This window comes from Phalacrocorax carbo, chromosome 8 (assembly GCF_963921805.1).
Source record: "Phalacrocorax carbo chromosome 8, bPhaCar2.1, whole genome shotgun sequence".
NCBI classification, from domain to species: domain Eukaryota; kingdom Metazoa; phylum Chordata; class Aves; order Suliformes; family Phalacrocoracidae; genus Phalacrocorax; species Phalacrocorax carbo.
Genome location: NC_087520.1, coordinates 40,773,533 through 40,799,805, shown reverse-complemented (window position 1 = coordinate 40,799,805; position 26,273 = coordinate 40,773,533). Strand labels below are relative to the sequence as shown.

The window sequence follows — 26,273 nt, the reverse complement described above, 5'->3', positions numbered from 1 at the left end:
TCATGAGGAAAGCACTACTCTAATGTCTTCTCTTCAAACTAGCTTCACATGGAACGAGCCATTTATACAAACAGGCTTTACAATAGCCATTGCAGTGACTTAGCATCAACACTTGGTGTGTGTATCCTCAGACACAATCACCATTATATATTAGAAGCAATCTGTTCCATGTTCTATTGCTGCTATTGTTGCAAGCAGCAAAGAGGAAAGAGAAATGCTGATGACATGACAAGGATGACATCTCAAGCTTTTGAAGAAGGCAGCAAAAAGAGCGGTGATGTGATAAGCAAGACCAGTACCACACGGGACACTGAGCTGAGAATGTGGCTCGGGATCGCAGTTCTAATTTCTCTTGCTGTATGCTTGGCTGTGGAGGAGGCAACCGTTGATGAAGGAACCCTTTGCTTAAAGTACCAGCTAGCTTTCAACCATTCATGCTATGAGTTTGTTCGACTCCAGCGTACCTTCACAAGTGCTCAGAGCTGGTGTGAGAGAGGAGGGGGGCACCTTGTCTTTATTGAAAATGAGGAAACTCAAGAGTTCTTGCAAAAACATATTGCTGAGGATCAGGAATGGTGGATAGGACTGATCTCAAACTCCTTGCCAAATGAAACTACTGACGGTAGGTGATTATTGAAATCCTGTCTTCTTTAAAACTGTATCAGCCCATGATGCTTACTTAACATGACAACAAATGCATTCAGTCCTTCTGTAGACATCTGCTAAAAAGCCACTGTCTTTTGTTGCTGTAACTTCAGATTTATATTAAGAAGTTTTAATTGCCTGCTTTGCTTCTGAGTTGCGTTTGTCGCTCTTTTCACCGGATCCTGTGGTGGTGAGTTAGATCAGCTTGCTGACCCAGTGAAAAAAATGTGCTGGGTTAGTTTTCTAGTGGAAGAGTAAGCTGAGCCAATTCATCATACCAGGAAGTGCTGCAAGATCTGATACAAGGGAAATGGTGGAATCTTGTGTCTGGGAGCACAGGGGGAAGTGGTGGTGTCTCTTTTAGTGATTATATCAGGTTAAATATAAAATGTAACTGAAGATCCCTATGCAGACTAAACCACCTCTGCTTCAGTGGGAGCAGGTCTATGGTCCTGCTGTGCAGGCTCTGACTCTGTAATTGTGTTGCTGTGGAAAATAAACATTTGGGACATGATTACTTTGTTCACAGGGTCAATGATTTGGCTGGACACTTCAAATATAAGCTACAGTAACTGGTACAAGGATCAGCCATCTACGTTCTTATCCACATGTGGGTACATCCTGAAGAATGCCAAGTATCAGTGGGGTGTGACTGAAAATTGCAGCCAGGAATTTGACTTCATTTGTGAGTTTGGTAAGATATACAACAGCTGGAACTGAGAAGTGAGAATGCCTTGTTCATAACTGTGCATAACTTGCCTTGTCACTTTCAGAATTGCTGTGCAATAACTTAATAAAGCTCATTAAAAGTGAACAAGCAAAAAGCCATATAACCCCATCAGGAGCTCTTTTCCAGTGTGCTGACATATGGTCTGATCCAAAGAATGGAAGAACCCTGCAGTCACTGGGAGATGTAGGAGCTCAGCAACAAGCCATTAAGGTCCAGGTTTCCAACAGAGGGCTAGTAAAATAGAAATGGATCTGAGAATTAATCTAAATGTGTAGCAGTACATTTCTACAGCGATGTAAGCTGGCTAGTTTAAAGCCAATTTGAGTAGTGCATAATAGCATGGTTACAAGAATAAACTCCCACAATGCCATAGTACTTGAGCTAGGTGGGACCTGTGTGACTGTCCTGTAAACACAGTCTTAACCAGAAACATGTGCCAAAATAATTCCCATTTGTAACTGAAGCAAAAATACAGCCAGACTTCTAGAGGCACCACTCTTAGCAGCCTGGAGTAAGCAAAAGTGAGAGCAAGTTTTTCTTGTTTCTTCTCAGACCCTTCCATCAGGTGGTGTTTGAGGGCTTCCCCAGGAAAAGGAAGCCAACAGGAACCTGTACTTCCTGGTGGCATTTCAGTGCTCAGGCAAAAAAATCTACAGACATTGTGTCCCTTAAATTGTGACTTGGAACAAACAGTCCTAGAAAGGAATGCTGGCAATACTGTCCCATTCAACGTATAGATATGAAGGGAATTTGTGTTCCTCACACTTTGCACATAAGCCAAGCATTTTAAACTGTAACTAGAACCAAGGTCACAAGCACTGGAAGGACAGTCTGGCCATAGGCTCACTAATATAAAAAACAGTCTGCTAATCCAGTATGCAAGTACAGGTTAGCACAAGCCCCAGCCGTGCTACTGCCCTGGTCCAGTACTGTACTACTTCTGACACGATTAACAAATTATTCCACAATCAGCAAAGCTAAAAAAGTTTTGTTTCCTGTCCTGATTTTCTGTTCCACATCCCCTCCCTACCTTCCTCCTTAGCACTCCCAGTTCACTCCCATACCTCTGCAAATACTTTTCCCTCCCTCAGATCCCTCCCCTGTAGTTCTGCAGCTGCCTCAGAGCACCAGCTGTACGTGCCGGCCAGTTGAACCCCACATTGTGGAACAGATAAACACTGGGTTATAATCCCTACTCCTAATAGAGGCACTGATGTAGCTCTTTCTCTTCTACCTAGCTATTGATTTTCAAGAAATTTTAGGGTGTTTTGAGGTTTATATCTATACATCAAATTTGGCTGCAGATGACAAACATTAAAAATGATCGGGAGAGAGGAAATTGGCAGGCAGCACAATCCCTTAAGCTTATTTTCCTTGTAAAAACAGACTAAAATTATTTTTCCATTACAACCACAGTAGACAACTGTCTGTTTGTAAGAAAACTATCATCTGTTACCATAGGATCTGACTTAAAGCCCATTAAATTCGAAGAGTGTTTGCATTATTGAGCAACAATGTCCTACAATCCATCCATCGTTCCACTACCCAGGAAACTGAGATGAGAATGAGGCAATCGTAGCCTTGTTTTCAGTATCTACAGCCCATGCGCATTAATACACATACATATTTCAATAATAGACTCCTACCAGCTTTGCATGCAAGGAGTTAGATCTAATATCTCAAAGAAATAGAGGCAATATTTTCATTAGTTTCCCTGGGTGTTGAATGTTTGGATGTTCCTGCAGCCTGACAGTGCTTGAGTTTGTCTCTCTGTAAGATGGGTGTAGTGATACTTAACACCTTCACACACTGCTACTGTGAGGCTTGGTTCACAGTGAGTTTGAAACTTCAAATGAAACTGATAACTTACCTACTTGAGCCTCTGAGATAGGTATATGTGCACAAACAATTAACCAGACAGTGTTCTGCTTTCATCCTTTCTTTGCTCATCTATCCCAGCATTATCCCATCTATCTCAACGCAAGTAACAACTTTCATTATTCTTATTTCTTATTTCTATTCTACCATTTGGTACTCAGTAGGTTAGCAATTCATCAGAGTAAAAATATATGTATTGAATCAGGGTTTGTACATAGGAACACAAACCAGGTTCTATACATTTTTCCATGTAAAAGTTGCTGAGACAGCAAATACTATGAGAACGCTCTATACAAAGTAAAGAACAAAAAAATGCACGAGATGATAGTCCGTATTAGAATTTAACAGCAAATTATTTTTCAAGCTTATTTAGAGAGCTCTAATCTGTAAACTCAACATGTTGCTATAGTTACAGCCAGGCTTAGATTTAGGCTTTAAATAACAATAGTACACAATTACTGCAGTGTGCACACATTGGCACTGTTAATCAAAGTACTTAGGGGGAATGATCAAAACAGCAACTGGACAACAATGTATTTAAGCATGAGACAGCTGAAACAAAAACATTCTTTTGCAACACACCCATAGGACAGCACTCTTTCACATCCCCCTCTTCAGGGTATTAAGTATCCTGATGACTACAGGATACTAAGAATTCTGAAAGATAATTAACTGTCCCAGATTAATCAAAAGATGAGGTGTATGCATTTAGAGATATGACCTTACTCATTTGAGCAGTCTTGCTGAATGAAGTCAGTCAAATATCACACAGGAACAAAGGTATCTCTGTAGCAGAAATGGGATCAGGTCCCATACTTAATATGCAAACAATTCTCCAGAGCAATTACCTGAATATCATGCAAATCACACACCACCACAAGGCTCTTTCGGAACTAAGGAGTAACTTTAAACCTTTGGTACTGTAGGTCAAACAAATGCTAAGTGTTTTCCACAGAAAATATGTTTATTTTTTAAATTAAAATATATTGGTTTATTTTAAAAGTTCTCAAGTTTTTGTTTAAGGTGATAAAACCCACAAATCTATTCTTTGGGATTTTAAAAGAGCAATATCTTATTCTTTGTTCTTTTTTCCCATTTTCTTAATTGTTTAGCTTAAAGGGGAGAATAAAACAAAATGGATATGCAGGAGAACTGTAGCAGGATTTTTCAGAAATTCAAAAAGTTAGATCTGATTTTTTTTCTCCTATTAGAATCTGGCCAGAGCATTGCCTGTGATAATTACAATGCCACTGTACAATGTGGATCAGGAGAAGTTATTCAAATTGGAGAGAGCTTCTATGGACGGAAGACCCCTCACTACTGTGTATCAGAGACTGCTCTCCAGTATGATACCAATGAAGACTGTAGCTGGATCAGTGTCAAAGATGAAGTAGCAGGTAGTATCACATGGCATTGCTTATCAGAAGCATAGAGCACGTGCCAAAGTTCCTGGTCGCTAAAATATTTTATCTTGATTTTCAGTACAGTTAGTTAGTGAATAAGGAAGCGGATTATTCCTAAAATGAAGGGAATAGTAGAGAACTGGCACGGAGGAGGTTCGCTTAGGAGGCTGGATGGAAAGGAGGGGTTTTGCAAGGAGCAAAGATTCAGAGGAGAGGGGGAGCAAATGGAGAACAAGGGTTCCTCTTACTGTGTGACGAAAATATGTGGGCACACCAATTCCCTGATTAACTCAATGGGACACCCTAGGTTTGACAGAGATGGAGGAGGACACATCCACACAAACCTAATTCCCAGCCGGGAGGGGTGAAAAGGCTGGCACCCATGGGGAGAGAAGGGCAGGAGGGATCTGGTGCTGCCTGCCGTGTGTTGAGTACACGTCCTGCTGGACCTACAGGGCTCCAGGGCCTGCCAAACTAAACAGTCACCACGGCCTGTCCCTATGGTGAGTCTTTGGGCTTCCAGCCAAAATTAAACAAAACACATAACTTCTTTTTTTTTTTAACACTCCTAAGTCAGCTTTATTCCAACAAAGTGCAACAGTGCTAAGAAATAGCAGGCAATAAGCAACACAATAAAATCAAAGTGATGTGGGACTTTGTCTAGAAATCAATAACATGATATTTCTTCCCCTCCCCTTTTTGTTTCTGTAATCATCTCTTATCTGAGCTGTTATGACAGTCAATCATCTAAAACAGACCTTCTTTCCAGGCCAGTGTCATGGTCTTCAGGCCTGTCAGGTGGCAGCGGATGGTACTTTCTTTGGAGATCCTTGTCCAGCATCTGGAAGCTATTTGTCTATTCAATACCACTGCAAAGAAGGTAAGTGGGAAGGGCCTGTCAACACCAAAAGCCTATTCTGCTCTTCGCTGTAACACTGTGAACGTTGATATTTAGCTTAACAACCACTGCTTCATCCTCAGGAAGAACCTGCAAGAGTGGTCACCACTAAAAATAGGCACAAAAATTAAGCTTCCCTGTCCTAACTGAGGGGTTTTGATAAGATAAAAAGCCAGGAAATTCAGACACATAAAACACACTTAAATGAAATTATGTTCCAACAAGAATCTTGACCACAAGCTATGGAAAAGAATCAGCTCCCTGGTCACACCACTAATGCACTCAAATTACCAGCAGTATCAACTCTGTTTTGGAGAAGGTCTGCTCTCATTTATGGAAAATTAATTGGATTATGTAAGAAATGTAGACAAACAATGGCATTGAATTCTGTCATTATGTTTTACAGGTCTGCAGCTGGTTGTAACAGATACATGCTTTGTCTTTGAAAACATCATGGTCAGTTTGAACTGGCTGCTCTCTCCATACTCTGGCAACATTTCCTGCATCATTAGCACTGGAGATGGCCACACTATTGATCCTTACTACCCTCTAACGTAAGATACATCCTTCATGTATCATCAGTCAACCAGTAAATTTCACTGCTTGCATTTGATTGAATGCTCCAAGTTTCTAAATGAGCTGTTAAAAATTAAGTAGATTAATAATAGGCCATACATACAAGACACTTGGACTCTGTAGAAACTTGTTTTGAAATTAATACAAAATTTTATGTCAAGCTGCCAACCACAATCTTTCTTCCTCTTATTATGACAAATGATTTCTATTTCTTACTGAGATAATTTATTCCAGATCCTAAGACACAAAATTATTGAAAACATGTCAGCAATTGCCAAAGAAACAGGCAAGCTTTATTTTCTTAAGTTTAAAGAGTGTTTTTTGATAACATTTAAAATCATACAATGACATTCTGGAGTTTTTCTTTTGTTTCAATTGCATAAAAATTGCATCTTTAAAAGACCAAACATTTTTCTGCTGGATTTAAAAATCAGATTTTGTTGTAGTGCTAGGAATGACAGATGATGGCTCTAAAAATTTATTTGCCTGCTAATGGAATCCTGCTTTAGTTAACTAGAAAAATAAGAGTAGAAGAATGAAAACCAAAAAGTGGAAATGTACTAGAAACAGTAAACATTCTTTCAGAGCCACAGACACAGGCCTGTAGCTGTAAAGAACTTGAAAAAAAAAATCTTGGATAGTGAACCTTTAAGTAAAACATACTCACTAGCTGTAAGCAAAGACTTGCTGGTTTTATGGGAAGCCCTTTTACTTCACCTACTAAATGGCTCACAGTCATGCTCATCTGTTTTCTGTGTCCAGTTTGATACCCACTCTTACTGGGATTGCCTTTTCTGGTCTGACCTTGTCATTGGCATGTTTTTGAAGTCCAGTTAGAATGAAACCTTTTTCTTCATTAAAATAGCTAATAATAAATATGCATTATCAAGGTGATATGTCCTGATGTTTGTTTGCATTTGTTAGGTGGTACCATGATAAGAATATAAATAGTTCAGAGAGAATAGTGTCAGGAATATTACTTATTTGCCTTCCATGGTGGATATCATTCAAGAAGGGTATTCTTACATTTTTTCCATCATCTCCCTATGCTTGTTAGCAATAACAGCAAATACCATAGGCTTCTTCATATCTGTTCATGACCAGAGCTGCACCAAACCCAAGGGTGAAGAGGCATTTTTGCTAGCATGGGCGAAGCAGCTAGAAGCAGCTGCACATAAAAAAACCACACACACACACAAAAAAAACCCAAACCAAAGAGTAAGGGAGTGCTCTGACAAAATGCTGAGCAGCCTCAGCTTTCACTGATATATCTGAGAGATGGTAAATCAGGAATAAAATAAAGACTAGGGAATTAAGGGCACTGTTATGTATTCTAATATGCATAGTCTCTGAGCCTCTGAGCCTGTGCTCAGAGCCAACAAGTCACAAACCGGGTCTAATGCTGCAATGTTATTGAACTGGAATGAACCTACTTTACAGCAAGATGTATCCACCCGTATAGATATACTTTGAGAATGATCACCCCAATATACATCTTTAATGACACCATAGCTGGAACAAAGGAACAATCTTCAACCCTAAAAAATCTGTGTAAATAAATGAGGGATTACAGTGATTGCAGGAGCTGAGTCAGGTCAGAAATTTGGGAACTGTAACCCCTGTTAGGACGTAAGGCTAAGGACTTGCCAGGACAGTCTTCCACAAGCAGCTGTTCTCTTTCTATTCTAGACTGGTCAGCAATGTCACATACAGATATTCATCTCCTGGAGAATTTACTGTTTTTGTGGAATGCAGCACCAGCGAATGGCACGTGACAGCACAGAAGCGGGTGACTGTTCAAGATAAGATGAATCAACTAAGCATTACTGGGTGCTATAGCCAGTATGAATCTGGGAACAGCTCTCACTGCCGTACACTGTATGGGGAGTTGTTGTGGATTCAAGTTGAACTCAATGGAGGTGAGGCTAATTACTCTGCATGATTTACACAGCAGGCTAAATATTATGCTACCCATGGGATAGAAGCAGGATTTTCATTATGCAAAACAATACTTCTTTTTAGCAAATGCTTTCCCTCTAATTGTTGCATTCCTGCAATTGAATGCTCTCAGCTCCATTGGAGGGTTCTTTCTCAAAGCTATTACACCACCTCAAACGTAAGTATAAACTCTTTTTCCCTCTACACGAAGCTGACAAAGCACAAGCATAGCTTTAGTCACATGAATCCACATGAAGCTAGCAGGAGTATTTCCATATTTGAAGTTAGGAATCCACAGAAATGCTTCTCTGATTGAGGGTAAGAGGATTCCACACTGAGCTGGTCACATTTGCTGATAAAATTTGTTCTCACTTCAAGTTCCTGGAATCCACATATATGCTTAAAAAATAAAATTCAGTACCATATGTTGGAATTCTCTTGACTGTCCTAACACTCCCAGCAGAAAACACATGTGATAGACTTCCATAGGGAGCCTAGAGGGGCATAAAAGCCTGCATTGCTGCAGTATTCTTATGACTCTCTCATAAAAACCTGAACGCTGCACTAAGCAGCTAGAATTGGATGTCCTATTCCACAAGCTGTGAGAAATTTTGAACTGTCTTTTTGCAGGCAATGGCGTGACCTACATTATATTAGCAGATAACGTGACACTCGCTGAATCCAGTGCAAAGGAAGGAATTGTCCCTCACAATCTGACACTCAACAGTGACTCTCAGGAGCTGCTAGGCCCAGGGCTACATCAGCTGCAAATCCGAGCATCCAGCAACACAACAGCATCAGAGATCTCTGAGAGCATTGCTGTTCACTTAATTGAGCCAGTATCTGGTCTTCAGGCTGCATTAGCTTCTCACACTCTGCAGCTGGGGGAGAATTTGGAGATAAATGTCTCTGTGACTCATGGTGCCCCAGATAAGCTGAAGTTTGAGGTGATTGGATCTAATGAAACTCACTCTCACAAAGAAGACAGCCCTCATGGGGAACCTCAAATGTACATCATTCCCATGCACTCTGAAGGTACAGCACGCTGACATCTTTGGTATCTCTAAGAAACTCACAGCTGAGTAGACGAGTTCAAATAAACAGTCACAGCACCCTGGGATAGGGGACAATAATGTACAGCTGAATTTAGTAGCTTTTCTGGCTGCTCAGACTTGGTCTGCAGAGCAGTATGAACAGCAGGGTCTTATTGACTTATAAGTGAGCTAAAAAATTGAACTAGCGAATGGGTTCTCCATACGGAGACTGAAAGCAAGGCTTCATCTGATTTTTCCAACAAATATGATATAGTGAACCACGGTTTATTTTTTCATGACATGATCTGATTCAAGTACAAATGATGACATTTTCCTGAATAACGAAGTGGTTTCCTCCTCTTTGTTCATATGTATAACTTTTCAAGTTTACACTCCACTGCATTTTACACTGCAGTAATTAATAATCTGAGGAGTTCTCAGTAGAGATGACAAAGAAAAGGGAAGCTTTTCTGTGCGTCGGTCTCCAACACTTATTTTTTGTTGGACTTACTTATGAATAAGCTTTTTAGTAATTTTTTCTTTCCATTATTAAGAAATTAAAGCCTTTAAAATATGGGATTAGGGAGATTGTCCTTAAGAGTTAATGCAGTGGCAGAAGATAAAAACGTTTCCTCCTCTAATGAACTATTCAAATCCCATGCCAAAGCTGGAATTCGAGAAGCTAATTATGATTTCTTTTTATGTTTTAAAATTATTCAATATTAAAAGTTTTATTGAGTCTCCCTATACCCATTTGAACATCCCTTCCCTTCAGGCAGAAATTTTCAAACAAGACAGCTGGTCTCTCGAGATGCCTAAACTAATTTGGACGCTGGTATTAGCACACCTCTAGTTTCCTGTGTGGTAATATCATAGCCAGCTGACAAAGAATAGCACTGCAAGTGCTAGGACAAAGGCAGCTGAGTTATTAAAAAAGCTGAGATAAAGGGGAAGAACATTCCTTGAAAAGCCTTTCAGCAGTGGAAACTCATCAGAAAAACACCAAATCTCTTAACAGAAAAGAATAGGATTTTCTTTATGAATTGGGTTTTCTATCCCAAACATGATGGACTGGTCCCACTGCTATTCTGAACTGCGCATTTGTCTTCTCTAGGTACTTTCCTAGTGAAAGTGGTGGCCATGAATGCCTTCTCAAACATGAGTCTGGATCTTGGGTTCATCACTGTGCTGGCAAACAGTTCCCATAAAGAAGGTAATTGCATTAATCTGACTGTGCTGGTTTTGACAACATAAGTGTCTTTTTGCAGTCAGAGCATTTCATGGAGTGTTTGTGGTTTGCATCTAGTAATTGCTTTCCTTCCAGCAACAGTGCTGAAAACTTTTGTGGAGCCTTCTTCCTGATGAAGGCATATTCCCTGGCTTTGAAGCAGTCATAAATTAGCATCACTCTGTATATGTTACACATTGCATATTTGCTATTTCTCCTAGAAATAATTAGTGAAGTTTTGGCCCAGGACATAGCTCTGAAACCAGGAAATATTTGCATCACAGCAGTCTTAAATTCCTGTCAGTAAATGCTTCTATATGGCTCATCCTTTCATTTACAAAAGCAGATTATACCAGGAATAAAGTGACTTTAGTACTAATCCTATTGAGACTTTTCTAGTGCTTTCCCTCAATATTTCTTTGTACATCGTTGAAACTCCATCACCTTCTGTGAATTTATATTGATTTACACCATTATGTCTGAAGAATCAGGATCATCTTCTTTACAGCGTGTGACTAGCTTGTTGTTACAACTTTACTTATTGTAACTAGACCATTTATCACAGTTCTAGAGTTCGATTCTTATAGCTCTCTTTTAGACTGTCAGTAGTCAAATCCTGTGTATTTAAGTCATATTCACTGAGGATGTCTGAAATCTTTACAGGTAGCACTAAAATATTCCACTTTTTTTTGTGTTTCTTCATTAAATAGATTCTGCTAAGGAAGAAGGCGGCTCCAAAACAAATACCAAAAAGACAAATGTAAGTATTATTTAAGGATCTTCCTTTAAAATTTAAATGCTTAGATATTTTTCCTACCAGTAAAAGTGCTGCATAAGATATTGGAAAGAAGTATTTGTTGCATACTAGATTATGGACTAGATTTTCTGTGCCTCATATGGTTTAGCATAAATTCTACACCAAAAGTCTCTAAGACAAGTATGTTTACAGGCATTCAATCTACAATTTGTAAAAGCCTGCAAGTAACAATTAGATTAGAGAAAATGAACTTTGCACAATGATTCAGTTTTGGAAGTTGAAACGTGCTTAGATTCATTTTTAAATTATCTACTTGACTAATGGAAACCTCTCTTTGAGGAGCTATCCTTCAAGCAGAGTTTAATATATTTTTATGTTGTTTCTAAGTGCTTCCTGTTTCTGTACTGGAATGTTTAAGTTACTTTGCAAAGAAGGAATTTCCAGTTTATGGCAAACTAAGAAATTAATGATACACCAATTGCTAGCAGCTGCACAAATTTAAATAATAAAATTGCTAGACATAATATTTTGTTATCATCTTAAAGGTCTAGTTTTTAACTATAACACTAGCAAACAGCTGTCTGCTATAGGAGATGTGCTGCTTCACAAGAAGGCATCATGCTTTACAGATTGCCTGTAAGAATATCTTGCATCAGAGGAATATAAATCTAATTTAGAACTAAGTTTATCAGAGTTTCTAGCACAGCGAGACAAATTCAGCTACTTCCTTCTTCTCTTTATCTATAGCTATAATGTATCCAATTCAGATAAAAAAGGAATGTACTAAAAGATGCACTAGAAGAAAAATGATTGTCCAAGGGTTAAAAGTCTTGGTCCAGAAGTGGAAAATTCATGGGAATTAATTTCCTAAGTACCTGCATTAGTTTTGAAAATGGGAGCTGGACTCCTAAGCCACTTACAAGTTTGGGACCATTTTGCCACACAATTTCTCTGTGCCATCTGCTTCTATTCCCATAGCTTCTACTTCCATACTACCACTGATCAGGGAAAGACCATTTAAACTACAGGTCTGCATACAGTGATTTGGGGTCTAAACTTTCAGACCTTTTTCATTATAAAGAAGCAAGATATGTATGTGTTTATACAGGCTGCTGTCCTAACCGGTACATTTACTTATTGTTTAGGATCACAAAAGAAAAAACAAAATATACATTAAACCAAGTCGCCATGTGGATCCTTTCACAACTGTTACACTTGGCTGGCCAGACAACAACAATAATGCCAGTTTTCTCTGGTCCTGTGGTATGTGTGTTTCCTGAACTTTTCCACCAACTTCTATTTGATGAGTAACGAATTCACTGTCAGGTCAGATCAAGTGGTGAAAATCTGACTAAAGGATGGTTTTCTCTCTGGCTTTAAAGTTTGCCAATCACTGTACATGGAGAACGTCCTTCTACCTTACCCTCATTTTAACGTTAAAGTAATTATGGTATATAATATGGCACAGTGCTCAGTTTTTGTCTTTTCCCCAAGGTGGCTATTCCTAGGTTTCAATTTTTCCCTGTCTTAAGACCTCACCCTCACAGCCAAGAACCATGCCCAGGTGCCTTACGTAGTTAAGCATTTGCAAGGTACATGTGTCTCAATAAAAGAGCAATAATTAGCACCAAATATGATGCAAAAACATTTATGGCTGAAAACTGGATTGAGATTCAGGACATCTGTGTTCCATCCCCATATTTATCCCTGGCCTCATACATGACTTTGAAGAAGTCAGTCTGTACTCTGAACTCTGATTACCCACTCTTTATATTGGGTTCAGGAAACTTGTTTGCTCTATAAAGCTCTTGAAACCTACGGCAGAAAAGTCCTTTATAAGAGACTTGGGATGCTATGACTATTCTAATTATAAAGGAAATCTTTTGCAGGAGCTTGCTGGCCTGAGTGGAATGAATGTGTGCAGCAACAGATCATCCAAACCGACCAAACTGAGGTGCAAATCCCACCTTCCTGCCTTCCTCCTCCAAGGTCAGCAGTGACTGTCAGGGTTATGGTCCGAAACCATGGCAATGAAGAGAGGCAGGACGAGCAATGTCTCTATGTGACTGCAAAACAAGAACTGCAACTGGAAATCAGGTCTGGTTTTGAACCATAATATTAACTGGTTAATATTATTACTACACAAACATAGTGCAAGGCCATATTTTTCAATAATAATGATAATAAAGTGCAACAATGATAAAGTATTTATTGTTGTAAACCTATTTATACCTTACCATCATAGGAATTACAGACAAAATGGGTCTTGCTGCAATTTCCAGTCCACACTTCTGAACACAATCCTATTATAAACTGAATAATGTTCTTTCCAAAACCATTTAGGGTTTTTGTCCCCACTACATTCTTTCAATGTTGGAGATTTCCATATGCAAACTGCATTGAAACAACTGGAAAAAAAGTCATGTCTGAAATTCCTACTAGGCACCCAGATACACATTACTGCTTCAAAATATCTGTTCTTCAAGAGTCTGGTGCCTCATTAAAGAGCAGTGACATTTCAGTGATCTGTTAATATAATAATTTCAGGAGCTTAAATAGAGGCAGGCTTCATTTGAGAGCCTGAATCAGTTTTGCAACATAAATAGTTTGTGGGTTCTGGGCCTCAGTCATGTTGAAAAAGGAGATGAAGGTTCCTAAATCTCTTGTGTTAAAATTAAGTATTTCACTATTTGCCAGTCATGTGTCACCTATCTCATATTGCAGAGCTTTTGCAGATTTTCATCAACCAAGAGTAAAATAATCAACATCAAGGACTATGACATCTCACACAGTTACTCCTTGTAACTACTGTCTTAATTCCTTACAGGTGTGAGGCAAACTGCAAGCCAGTGAACGCTAGTGATGAAGTTGTTTTGAGTGTCTCTGGACAGAAGGACTCCCAGGCCATGTATTATAATTGGTATTTAGATAACATGTTCCAAACCAAGGTGAGATTTGTCAGAAATACTGCACACACAAAAATAAACATGCACCCGGAGGGAACACCATGTGGCCTCGGAGTGGTACTTTGTCAAATGGACGCTTTGAAAATAATAGTGAAGACTGAGACAAGGGGGTGCCAGGTTTGAGAGGGGTTATAATGAAGAGCACCAAACTGCCACCCTGCTCCTGATAAATCACAACAGAAATCACAGCAGAGAGCCTCCTCTGTCATGTTTTCTTTTCTGTCTGATTTTCCAGCCTACGCCCCTTCCTCTAGCCTGTGGCCTGACTGGTTTCCGGCAGGACTCTCTGACTTTGCTTCAAAGCAACACATCTATGTTGAAAATGAACAGCTCCTTCTTACAGACACAGGGAGAAGCTTTTCAGATTAAAGTGACAGGTAGGGGCAAGCAGAGTTTTTCAGACTCCTTTGAGATAGTTTCTGCCATCATGACATCACATTGACATTACACACACATATAGCCTCGCTGACAAATAAGTTAAATCATTCCACAAGCTGAGAGCTGTTACTTTATATGCGGGTTCTTTAAAATAATTAAGAGCTAAGTTTGTTCTGGGCTGTTGCACAGCAGGACAAATTCAGTCATCTTACTCCAAGCTGTTACTAACTTTGTTAAGGCTCATCGGAAATGAAGTTACTGCTAATGCTAAATACTTGACCAAATAATACTGCTTTGCTTTATAATGCAAACACTACCATGTTTTTAATAGTTCTTTTCCTCTTATGGCTTATTCAGTAGCGGGATTTCATTTCTGATTAGGCGCACCCTGATGTTTCTGGTGCCTGAACAAACAGCACCGTTGCTAGAGTAGGCAAGATTAATGTCTGAAGATCAGTGCTGCCGGGGCATGACTGCTGCTGACGTTCTGCTCCCTCCACTCCCAGCAATGACTCAGCGTGGCTACGGGGAGGAAACGTACCTCGTCAGCACCGTGCCTCCACCCGAGATCCCCAGTTGTGCCGTGTCTCCCAAGCAGGGATCAGTGCTCACTACATTCACAGTCTCCTGCAGCGCTCCTTGCCTGGCGGATTCATGCCAATCTAGTCATAACAGGCAGCTCACATACTGCTTCTATCTGAAACCAAGTAAGTCCTGAGGTGAACTGTTTGGCTAACTGCTTCTCTGTGCTTCTAGCAAGCACTGTTACTGTCGCTAATAAGAGCAAAGGCACAACCTGTTTCTGCTCCCCAGAGACTATTTTCAGAGTCAATGGGCCTGCCCAGAGCAAGCCCACAGTCCCCTCTCCTTAGAGAACAGGAGGTGTCTGTGTGGTGTCTGGTAGGTGACCCCCTCTTTCCTATTTCAGATTCTCTTCTGCACTGTGGCCAGGATCCTGAACTCTTCCCAGTTTATCTTCCACTTGGAGAGGAGGAGAATTATTTCGTTTTACATATCACAATTACTGTTAGCAACAACTATGGTGATACAGTTCAAACTAATGCTTCAGTGAAGGTACACAGTAGAATTACTTTATTTCAACATCTCTCAAGTTGGTACGTAACCTGCAATTCAGTTTTGGAGCTTCTTCCCATTTTATACTGGTTACCTCCTTCTGAATGTGCCGTAATCATGTTTTTCTTATCTAACAGAGACTATTCTCTGTGGACTCAAGGTAGTAAAAGAATCTTCCACTCTCCTTTCTCCAGGATAGAAGTTTAAAAGATGATCTATTTGGACACTGGGCAGCATAAACTGTATTTACTGTGTCTGGAGTTACTCTGTGTAGGCCCCAGAAAACTCCTGCTTCTGCCCCAGTGCCCCAGTAAGGAGATCTATATCAGGCCACTAAAAATAAAACATTAAAAATGGGGAACACAAAGTCCTCTGTCCCACTCTAGCTAGGCTGTCAATAAGATGATTGTGGAAGTGGTTCAAAGATAGTTACAAGAGCATTAGCAACGTTAAGAGCATATCTGATTTCTTCATCAGGTTGGACACGCAGATATGATCGATGGGAACCTGACCCTGCAGGCTATTGTATCTGAGAAAGCAAACACCATGCTAAAAGATGGGAACAACAGCATGAGTCTTTTCCAGCTGTATAAGTCAGTGACATCAGTCCTTAACCAGGAGACCCAAGAGGAAGGCTTTAACATATCTTTACAGTTGGACACACGAAAAGAGGTCAGCCAGACACTTGTTTTCTTGCAGTGCAATGCAATATAATGGACTCTTCATATTCTTTGTCAGCTGTTAAGTAATAAAAAGCTCATACATCACCACCTGAAATCAATGGAGGTTTCAAGTTTCTAGTATCTGTCTCAGTGTTTGGCACAGGTTTCAGCTGTTTTTAACTGTTTTCCCACATAAATAATTTGTTTTATCATCCATCAGTTAAAGAATTCTTTATTGTCAATGCATTAACTTTAACTAACTAACTTAAAATCAACCTGATTTTTCACAAACAATTTAAATATTAACATAATGGCCTCTCCTGCAGGAGAAATATTCTATCCAATTTCCCCCCAAAGTACTAGACGGCAGGTAATTTTAATTTGTTCCTTTCAGCTACCAGCTTATTTTTCAGTTATGAGCTTATATTTGTACAGTGCTTTGAGTGCCTCAGATGAAAAGATCTAGAGAAATGCAATGTATCCTTCAATTATGATTCATTATTTGAGTAACATCAATCATACAGGGCTCTGCATTCTCTGGAAGTGGTACTTATACAGTAATTCACATACATTAGTAAAAATTCTTACAAGTAAGTCTCCTTGCTATTAATGGATGTTAAGTGTATAAATCCTCTGTGTTGGGAGGTAACATAAAACTCGTGATTATACAGTTACTAAGGCAAGTGGCATCTTGTCAGTAGACCTAATATCAGTTCAAATGATCCTTGTTGTGGAGTCTTACCCTACCGCATAATTTACAGCAAGCCTGGCTGTCAATATACAGCACTACTTGCACAGTCCTAATTAGCATCTTATTCCTTTGCCTAATTATCCCTTTTCATCCCAAGCTCCGAGGGCTGATGCTGACAACTCTCTCTGCTGTTAACGTAACATCAGTGCAGACTGCTCTTAAGATGTCAGAATTATTGAAAGAAATCACGTACAGGAGCGAAGAGTTATCTGTCTCAGCACAGGTAAGAATCTCATAACTCCTCACACTAACAGTATAGACTCTATCCAACCCCACTGACCTCAGAAGAGTTTTGGTGCCTTACAGTTATCTGCTCTTTATCAATTTTTTCAACGGTACCAGCATGTGTATTTTGACCAGAAAGGAAAACATTCTGACATTTAGAGTAAGCGCATTTGGGCTCACAGACATTGTCTCAGCAACCACTACAGTCCAGGCTGTGACCAGCTGGCCAGCCACGTTTTATGATACATCTTTAAGATGGAAGCTTTTACTTTTAGTCAGAGGCATGTTAGGATGTATATTTTATCTTTTAAAGTGCTTTTGGAATCCTGAAAAAAAACTGCCCAGGAAGATTTTTCTAGAATTGCCCAGATCCATTGGTCCCTGATCCACGCACTGTCACAAAATGCATGTAGGCAAGCTGTCAGTGAGGCAGGAACATCAGAGCACCCAGAGGAACTGAGCACAAATGTTCAGATTGGCCTCACAGAAGTATTTCTTGAATCTTATATGGCAACATGACATTATTAGTAGATTATGCTATTTATGCATAAGGAGTGAGCACATGGGAGGACAGAACAAACTGTCACTGGGGAAGTTTCCCAAATACACAGGCAATAAAAAGAGCTGTCTTGGTTTCTGATGTATTATACAGTTGCAGCCAGACAATGGCTTGGGAGCATTTCAGCAGTCTGTGGTTAACTTTGGCAAGACAAGAACATAGCTTGGATTCAGCACTCACCCTACAGTAAGGCTGCTAAGCATTTGCAGACTGTCGGAGTGGATATGTCCAAGCTTGCAATAAATTTGCTTGGCTGCCTCACCATCCTGGGCTAAAAGCTGGCCTGTGCTTTCACAATCACAAAGCAATCACTGGCTGCATCCGGGCACAAAATAAAAATTGTAAACCTCGTTCTCCTTTGGCACTTAGCACAGCACAAGGCCAAAGGTATTGCTCGCTGGAAATCCAGTAGGGTTTGTGGAAACTAAGATTGAAATGTACAAACACTTGACAATATGGTGGTATTTTTTTGGACACACCACCCAAAGTATAACCTAATTTACTACACTACTGTACATCTGAACTGTATCCTTACCTGGCGTTTGGCAGACAAGCTTCCTTCAGATGATATTCATCTTTTTTATGGATTAAATCTGCAGAAGCAGGCTGCATTTTCCAGGCCTGTGTTACATGTTAGTATACATCTAGTCTATCACCTTTATTGGTGTTTGAAGGTATTACCCCAGCACAAATAATTGTAGTAAAGCCAGTGTTAGCCACAAATAGTCCCATGAGATTACTTACGTTGCAATATTCAGTAAATGGCACAAGTGCCGCTTCTGTCATTTGTAGTACCAACACATACAAACTTTCCCCCTTGTTTCCCATGCAGGTGGAAGCTAGCAACACTCTGAAAGGTGTCAGTACTTCCTTGCTCACTGTAAATACAGAAGACAGCAGAGATGATGAGAAGTTAAAAGATGCAGCCAACTATCTATTTAAAGCAGTGAGCAATGTCCTTAAAGCTTCTGCAGAAATCAGAGCTACAAACACTTCAGTGCCAGAGGCAGAACAGGTAATTTTGGCTTGGTCCAGTTAGTAGTGGACTCTGTGTGAACATCTGCTTGCTTTGGAAGGCTTTTAAGAGTTCTGCTGCCTCTCATATTTTTAAATTGTCATTGGATGGGGTTCATTGTGACACCATGATGGACTTGAATATCAAAGGAAACTTCTCCCCAGTTAGACCTGTTAGACTGACCAGTCTGCTAATTAAGGTGATAGAAGACTCTTAAGATTCGTTACCCTTAAAGCTGAGCAGGACAGAGCACTGGAGAACAAGGCATCAGTGTGCAACCTCTAATGGATGATGAGCACACAGAGGTTTTTTTCAGATTTTATTCTATCTCTTCCTTTTGCCTCATAATTCAAGGAAGCCACAGGTATTCGATATTCAGGATTGGTTCCACTCCCTCAAAGCTGGAATCAGCTTTGGTTGCTCCTTACACTTTTTCAGAAAGCCCACTCTGATTTTCTATTCAGACTTATGCAACATGCTTATTTTGTCCTATTCTTTCCCATCTATATGTGAATTGTCACTGTTGCCTTCGTGTGCTTTCTGGGCTGAACGTACTGTACCTTTCATCACTGCAAGCAAGGAGGGCATGAAATAAATCTAACCTGAGAGAAAAGGTTGTAAAGCATTCGAACTCCCCCAGGATAACACACTAATAACACCCAATTAATATGTAATTAGGTCTTGCTTTTGCAAGTAACTAAAGTGTGCAGCTAAAGGGCATTAATGTACAGAAGCACAGGAATATATTGTATTAAATTGATGTCATGTTTGTAGTCCTTCAAATTTCAGTGTGTAGAAGTTGTAAATAATAGAATACAGAAGTAAAAGCTGTAAGATATATCTATTTGCTGTCTGCAATGTTTTAATGAGAATTACAGAAACTGAATTGCTGATTAGAATAACTTCCTCTGAGATTAAGAAGCACAACACCAAGTTTGCCAGCTTTATAAGACACTGACATTTAAAATCATATAGTCATTAAGGTTGGAAAAGACCTCTAAGATAATCCAGTCCAACCATCTACCCAGCAGCCCCAGGCCTCCTAAACCATGTCCTGAAGTGCCACATCTACACGTTTTCTGAACACCTCCAGGGATGGCAACACCACCACCTCTCTGGGCAGCCTGTGCCAATGCCTGACGACTCTTTCAGTAAACACATTTTTCCTAATATCCAATCTAAGCCTCCCCTGACACAGCTTGAGGCCATTTCCTCTCATCCTATCGCTAGTAACTTCAGAGAAGAGACTAATGCCCACCTCACTACAGCCTCCTTTCAGGTAGTTGTAGGGAGCGATAAGGTGTTGTTCCTAAAAGGAAATAAAGGCAAATAATGTACATCTTGATGATTATGAGGGGCTTTGTTGCAAGTTTTCTCCTCTAATCCTGTTCCAGAGTTCAGTGTCACACCAGCTCCTGAATACAGTTGAAAATCTACAGAGTGCCCTTCTGTTTGGGAAGGAACCGGATAATGAACCAACAGTCCTTACCACTCCTTCTGCCACAATGTATATACACAGGTAACAGTAAGAGTGTGTCCCACCTAGGCTCCTGAGAGTTAACTGAATTTGCCCTAAATATCCTTAAACGAATCACCCAACTAAATATTGTAGCATAATGACAACTTCAACAGTGCAATGAGGCTGTCATGGCTAACTGATAGTAAGAACAGCCTGGACTCCAATTAGCTTCAGTAAGGCCCCCTTAGAAATTCTCATGCTGTGTCTTCTTCGATCAACAGAGAATTTACTCCTATTTCCTGGATGAGGCAGTAGCGGCTTACCTTTGAAATCATGTGGAAAACATATCATGCCATTTAAGGGTTTCTTTTCTTTTCCAAGTTGCCAATAATGACATGTTATATAGAATTGTAACCAGCTTGGCAGAAGCAAAGATAACCATGAGGAGCCTGACAAGCATTCTCCATTCCCTATAATCATCCCTAAATTGTTTCCCGAGAGCCTGGATTTCATCCAGATTTAACTGTGCATTCAAATCAAGAGCACGTTCACACAGAAATCAGGTACGTCTTTCACATAGGTACACCTAGTTAGGTACAATTTTCTATCCAGGTACACCAATTTCATCCCTTTTCTGATGATTCTATGGTAGTGTTATGTGGAGTACTGCATCATGGACAAATAACGTACAAAGTATTTACTGGCAGAGTTAGAAATAGCTCTCCAGCTAAGTTACACTCATGAAGTGAGAAAGCTTTCTCTTTAGGTATAGACTCCATGCTATTAATGTTGGGGGGGGGGAGTTTCTGGTGTTTTTTTTTCTTTTTTTTCCCTTCTATTTCTCTCTTTTTTCTGTTTTGCTTGTGTCCAACCCTAACTGGACAGATTACAAACAGAAAACATGGATGGCACATCCATTAATATCTCCAGTTCCAGCTCTGCCAGCTTTACTCTCCCACCTGCTTCCTCTCTCAGTGTTTCAGGAGTTGATGATGAAACAGTGGATATAAGGGCAAGTAAACAGCTTTTATCTGACTCAATCTGATATAAAACTTACATTCTTGGTCTAGTGGTTTTAAAATATTTTCTCCTTTTACAATGAATACACAAGCACACAAGTCATCCCTCCCTCCTGTCACACCAAGAAACTAATTTGAAATATTTTTGGACAAAGAAGCCTTCACTTATCTGAATTGCATGAGGTTGGTTCAGCAAGCTAAAGAGGACTGAAAGCTTAAATTCCCCATCCCATCAACCCCTTACATAAACTCCTGATTCATATTTGCATGGCTAGAGAAGCCAATGGAATTAATCAATACGTATTAATCTATTTGCTGTTTGTTTACATCCAATGCTGTGAGGAGGATGCAACAGCTCAGAGTCCATAGCACCATTAAAACTAACCCACAGCAGCCCGGTTTTGCCCCAGCTAGAAATAAATGAGTTTGAGGCGCCCAGATCCTGCAGGATACAAAAGGCCTGTGAATGTCCTGATGATAACACATCCCTCACCTGAATTAGGATAGGGTGTTTTTTTCCCTCAGAACAACAGATTGCGTATTACTGTCGTATTTTTATAATAATTTTTCTAAAGGCCTCTCTGATTGATTTGACACTCGCAGGAAACCCCTACAATAACTGCAAAATAGATAGGTTTTTTCATTTTGTCTTTTTCAGCTCTACTAAAAAATGTCTAGAGCCCACTGAAACCAGTGGAAACACATCCATTTTCTTACCTGAGCGTTAGGAGAGGCTCCAGAATTCTCTCATTGGACTGACAACTCTGACATACTCTTCTGTGCATTGCTATCATAGTAGAAATAGACTTCTGTTCCTAATTCCAGGAGGGGTGCTACAGCCTAGCTTTGGTGGATTTACTTTGAAAAAGGCTTATGCAATTGCATTTTGATATCTGGTGTCTAAAAGGCAAAAGAGTTACAATGGATGGAAACAACAGACATTGTTGTACACATATCACATTTCAGAATCAAAATCACTTTCAGGGTTTGTGTTTGACCTACCACAGAGATAAGCCAGCTTCTTATCTAAATCTGGATGCAGGCTTCTTTTAAGTCGAGTACTGTTTGGGTCTGAGCTTAAGCTTTCACTATTCAGAAATTTAGAGTGTAATGTAACAAAATATTGACAATAGCTCAAAACTGATTGATATTGTCTTGCTAATAGATGGTGAGCTTTGCCGTGAATCCCTTTTTCTCCAGTGACACCAGTTTTGACATTAGCGGAACAGTGGGAGGTCTAAGCCTTACTGGTCTGGATGGCTTGATCATACCAGTCAGCAATCTTAAAGAAAACATTGAGGTAAACCCACTATTTTCTATCCCTCTCCCTCTTTTCCCATTTTTTTTCTTTCTCTGTTAATGAACTGCAATTTTTGTTATCATCTTCTGAGGTGACTGCAAATGGTGGTAATGTTCATTGCATTATATAATGGGATCACAGTGTCTGCATTTGTGGTGGAGGGATTTCTGTCACGTGAAGAATGAAATAACAAATATTTCTGTCTTTTCTTTAAAAAGAGGTATCTTGTTCTTCATTTAAATGGATGTGAGATTGCTAATGGTTGTGGAAAAACACTCCAGATTACAGTAATCCAAACATAATGTAATGTCTGACTTCATCATCCAACAACTCTACATTCATATTACCACTGTTTGGGTTTCCTAGTCCATGTATAAGCTGATATCTAAATTATTTGTATATCCACTTCATGTAGCCAGTTATTTCAGTTTTAATCTTCATGTTTCTGTTTCAGTTTTGGTTGTTTCAGTTATAATCTCAGCTCTCCGTTCAGAAGTGCACTAAGGGCCACAGGCTTTGTGATGAGTTTACATAGGTTTCAAATGACCTTTTCAGAGGTTAGCTGACAGTATCAGGAAAATTACTCTGAAGCCAATATTTTTGCTGGCCATGCTTTCCCTATGTTATGGAAAAAGATTATCTAACATGTGGCTATATTGTACTTATAGATAACAGAAGCTAGATGCTTTGTTGTATTTGAAGCTATGTCTTTCTCTTTAAAAACAGATAATGTTACCAAGGCTCTCAGCAACTCAGGAAGATAAGATTCTGTTGAATCTGGGCAATTTTAGCACTTTCCAAATCAATGTCACCTCAGAAAACGCATCTATAGTGATCCACCTGGAATCTGAACATGACATTCCACTAATACTCTACTTAGGGTACAGTTATCGTCCAAATGAAACTAACTATGATATGAAAAATCATCTGTTCTGTAAGAAAACTACTGGAGGTAAGACAACTTTTTAGTGACCCATGAACTTGTGCATCCTCGGCTTATGTAGCCAAAACACTTTCACCACCCATAGCAAGCTAAGGGCAGTCAGTATGGGGAGTGTTCATCCACAACTTTACAGCACATCCATGGTTGCAGAATGAGCCTTGACCATAGGTTCAGACATCTAACTGGAAAGAAACTTCTCAGAGGAGTTTCAATTTGTCATGCTCCAGGGTTCCAGTCTCTAGTATACAGTGTCCACGAACAGGAGCAAAGAGTGAGATGCTTTGGACAATGAGTTGTTAAGAATGATTTTATACCTGTTTCTTCAGTTTGTTTATTTGATTATATGCAATACAGCTGCATACTTCTGAATTAGAATTTCTGTATATACATTGAAACGAAAATATTTTTGTTCCAGGTGAGACAAACACCTGGGTTCTTAGCCCAGAAGAACTAATTTTTGGAGAGGGAACCTACTATTTCATGGTTTTACAAGATATGGGAATGGATTCCACAGTCTATGACAGGCTAACTATAGCTGTCACTTGCTTTGCATCCCGCTGTGTATTTTGGGATGAGCACCAGGGGAACTGGAACGGTTATGGATGTCATGTAAGTAGAAAGACACAAAACAATGTTCATATTATATACTTCAAAGCCAGCCCTTATCACCACCATCTTGTAGTAAAATGATAGCTTTGAACTCACACCATAAAACAAGATCATTCTGAGATGTTTTAATAAACCCAGGTTTAGTCATCCTGGACTAAGCTTCAAATGACATTTCCATTTCAATTTATTGGGATGAGCTTCTATATAAGAAGAAATGGAAGCTGTCTGACAAGGCTATATAATATTATAATGCCTGTTTCTGGCTAGACATTAGAATTAATATCCCTTATTGGAACTTGAACAAATCTTTTCTGCATAGCAGCTCTCCACACTAACTTACCAGACTCAGCATTGTCTTTTCATTTGCATGTTAAGTTATCTAATACTTTGAAGCCAAATGTTTTATTATGAAATTTTTCTGGTTTTCAGGTAGGACCAAAAACAAATCCTAGAAGCACACAGTGCCTCTGCAACCATCTGACCTTCTTTGGGAGCTCCTTCTTCGTCATACCCAATGCCATAGATGTTAGCAAAACTGCACAGCTGTTTGGTACATTTGTGGACAACCCTGTGGTGGTGACAACTGTAGGATGCATCTTCCTGATATATGTGCTTGTAGTTATTTGGGCTCGAAGGAAAGACATCCAGGATGATGCCAAAGTAAGTCTTCAGCTGATAAAGACTGAATGTATTTAGGCCAATTCCCACTTGGCCTAGCCTGTTTTAATAGGAAGTCCTCATGCAATCCTACCCCCCTCCCTGTAACTCTCTGTTTACTGGTAAGTATATGCATTGTGCACAAGATAACAAATGCCTATCCACAGCTTTAAAGAATCCATACTCACAGAACAGCTAACACACTGCTTGTATTGTGTCACTCTGCAGGTGAAAATCACAGTTCTGGAAGACAACGACCCCTTTGCTCAGTATCGTTATCTTGTGACAGTTTTTACAGGACACCGCCGCGGGGCAGCCACAACCTCCAAGGTATCGATGGCACTGTGCGGTAAGACAGCTCATGCATTCATTGAGAGAACTGGATGAATAAGGGAGCACCTGAAGCTATTAAATATGATGGCTCAAATGCAACATCTAAGCTAGAAAGCCCTTAGATTTTATGAAAGCAGGAAGAGTATACCAGAGGAATAATCACACATAGGATCAAGATGTGCAAGTCTTCATTTTGCCATCTTATTCTCCAGGTGACTCTCACCCTCTATGGGCGGGAAGGAGAGAGTGAGCCACACCATCTAACTGATCCTGATACACCAGTCTTTGAACGTGGAGGAGTGGATGTTTTCCTACTCTGTACCTTCTTCCCTCTTGGGGAACTGCAGAGTATTAGACTGTGGCATGATAATTCAGGGGATAGTCCATCCTGGTAAGTGGAGATCTGGATATCCTGGGAAGTAAAGATCCACAAATATTTTTTATAATGATAACAGTTTTCCTTTCCTAGCACTTGAAAATTATCCTTTCTACAGTTCTAGAAAGGAAAGAAGTGTTAGTTTCTCTTTTTTGTAGATGAATAGATCAAATCATAATCTAAACTGCAGAAACAGGAGTGCTTCCGATATCCTGTGTCCAGTACAGGATGGGATGTGTTCTGTGCCTTTCAGTTTAGACAAAACCTAAGAAGATAAAGGCCAGGGTCTGTCCTCCATAGTCCTGTCGAGTCCTGAATTTCATACCACCCAGTTACATGTGAATGTGCCCTTTATATTTTTTCCAACAGGTATGTGAATCGAGTATTGGTCCATGATTTGGCATGGGATCAGAAATGGTACTTCCTCTGTAACTCTTGGCTAGCCATTGATATTGGAGAATGCATCCTAGATAAAATGTTCCCAGTAGCTACAGAACAGGACATGAAGCAGTTCAGGTACCTTCTATTTCATGGGCTTTTTATTCTTGACAGCAATTGGTCTAGAAAAGCAACTATGCAAAAAAGATCAAACCCCTAGACAAAGACAAAAACAGGGGAGGTCTTTTCATTGCCCTCGAAGAGGTATGAACAAAGAAAACAGGAAGGATGGTTAAGGAAGTCTGATTGTTACCCTAACATTAATACCACACTGGAAATATTGGTGTTAAAGAAGGATAGCCTGACAAGACCTACAGAAACCCAAGCATCTTCTCTTAAGTGTAATTTTCCTAACAATTTATATATAAACTACTTACGATTAGCTTTCCCTCCATGGTGTGGCCAGAAGGAAAGGACATAAG

At 39.7% G+C, this 26,273-nt stretch overlaps 1 protein-coding gene across 1 annotated transcript in view; it reads left to right on the top strand.

Moving 5' to 3' along the window:
• Nucleotides 1-321: 321 nt before the first annotated feature.
• LOC104048414 (polycystin-1-like protein 2) overlaps nucleotides 322-26,273 on the top strand; it is a 42,215-nt gene continuing 16,263 nt past the window's right edge. The window contains exons 1-27 of the mRNA XM_064459931.1: nucleotides 322-622; nucleotides 1,175-1,339; nucleotides 4,465-4,650; nucleotides 5,426-5,536; nucleotides 5,961-6,108; nucleotides 7,829-8,049; nucleotides 8,699-9,103; nucleotides 10,217-10,315; nucleotides 11,041-11,090; nucleotides 12,233-12,350; nucleotides 12,977-13,184; nucleotides 13,915-14,035; nucleotides 14,289-14,430; nucleotides 14,938-15,138; nucleotides 15,360-15,505; nucleotides 15,983-16,177; nucleotides 17,016-17,141; nucleotides 18,535-18,717; nucleotides 20,112-20,236; nucleotides 21,062-21,188; nucleotides 22,361-22,495; nucleotides 23,222-23,447; nucleotides 23,854-24,047; nucleotides 24,477-24,707; nucleotides 24,933-25,034; nucleotides 25,250-25,428; nucleotides 25,783-25,929. Coding sequence (XP_064316001.1) covers nucleotides 322-622; nucleotides 1,175-1,339; nucleotides 4,465-4,650; nucleotides 5,426-5,536; nucleotides 5,961-6,108; nucleotides 7,829-8,049; nucleotides 8,699-9,103; nucleotides 10,217-10,315; nucleotides 11,041-11,090; nucleotides 12,233-12,350; nucleotides 12,977-13,184; nucleotides 13,915-14,035; nucleotides 14,289-14,430; nucleotides 14,938-15,138; nucleotides 15,360-15,505; nucleotides 15,983-16,177; nucleotides 17,016-17,141; nucleotides 18,535-18,717; nucleotides 20,112-20,236; nucleotides 21,062-21,188; nucleotides 22,361-22,495; nucleotides 23,222-23,447; nucleotides 23,854-24,047; nucleotides 24,477-24,707; nucleotides 24,933-25,034; nucleotides 25,250-25,428; nucleotides 25,783-25,929 — 4,592 coding nt within the window. The remainder of the gene's footprint in view (nucleotides 623-1,174; nucleotides 1,340-4,464; nucleotides 4,651-5,425; nucleotides 5,537-5,960; nucleotides 6,109-7,828; nucleotides 8,050-8,698; nucleotides 9,104-10,216; nucleotides 10,316-11,040; nucleotides 11,091-12,232; nucleotides 12,351-12,976; nucleotides 13,185-13,914; nucleotides 14,036-14,288; nucleotides 14,431-14,937; nucleotides 15,139-15,359; nucleotides 15,506-15,982; nucleotides 16,178-17,015; nucleotides 17,142-18,534; nucleotides 18,718-20,111; nucleotides 20,237-21,061; nucleotides 21,189-22,360; nucleotides 22,496-23,221; nucleotides 23,448-23,853; nucleotides 24,048-24,476; nucleotides 24,708-24,932; nucleotides 25,035-25,249; nucleotides 25,429-25,782; nucleotides 25,930-26,273) is intronic.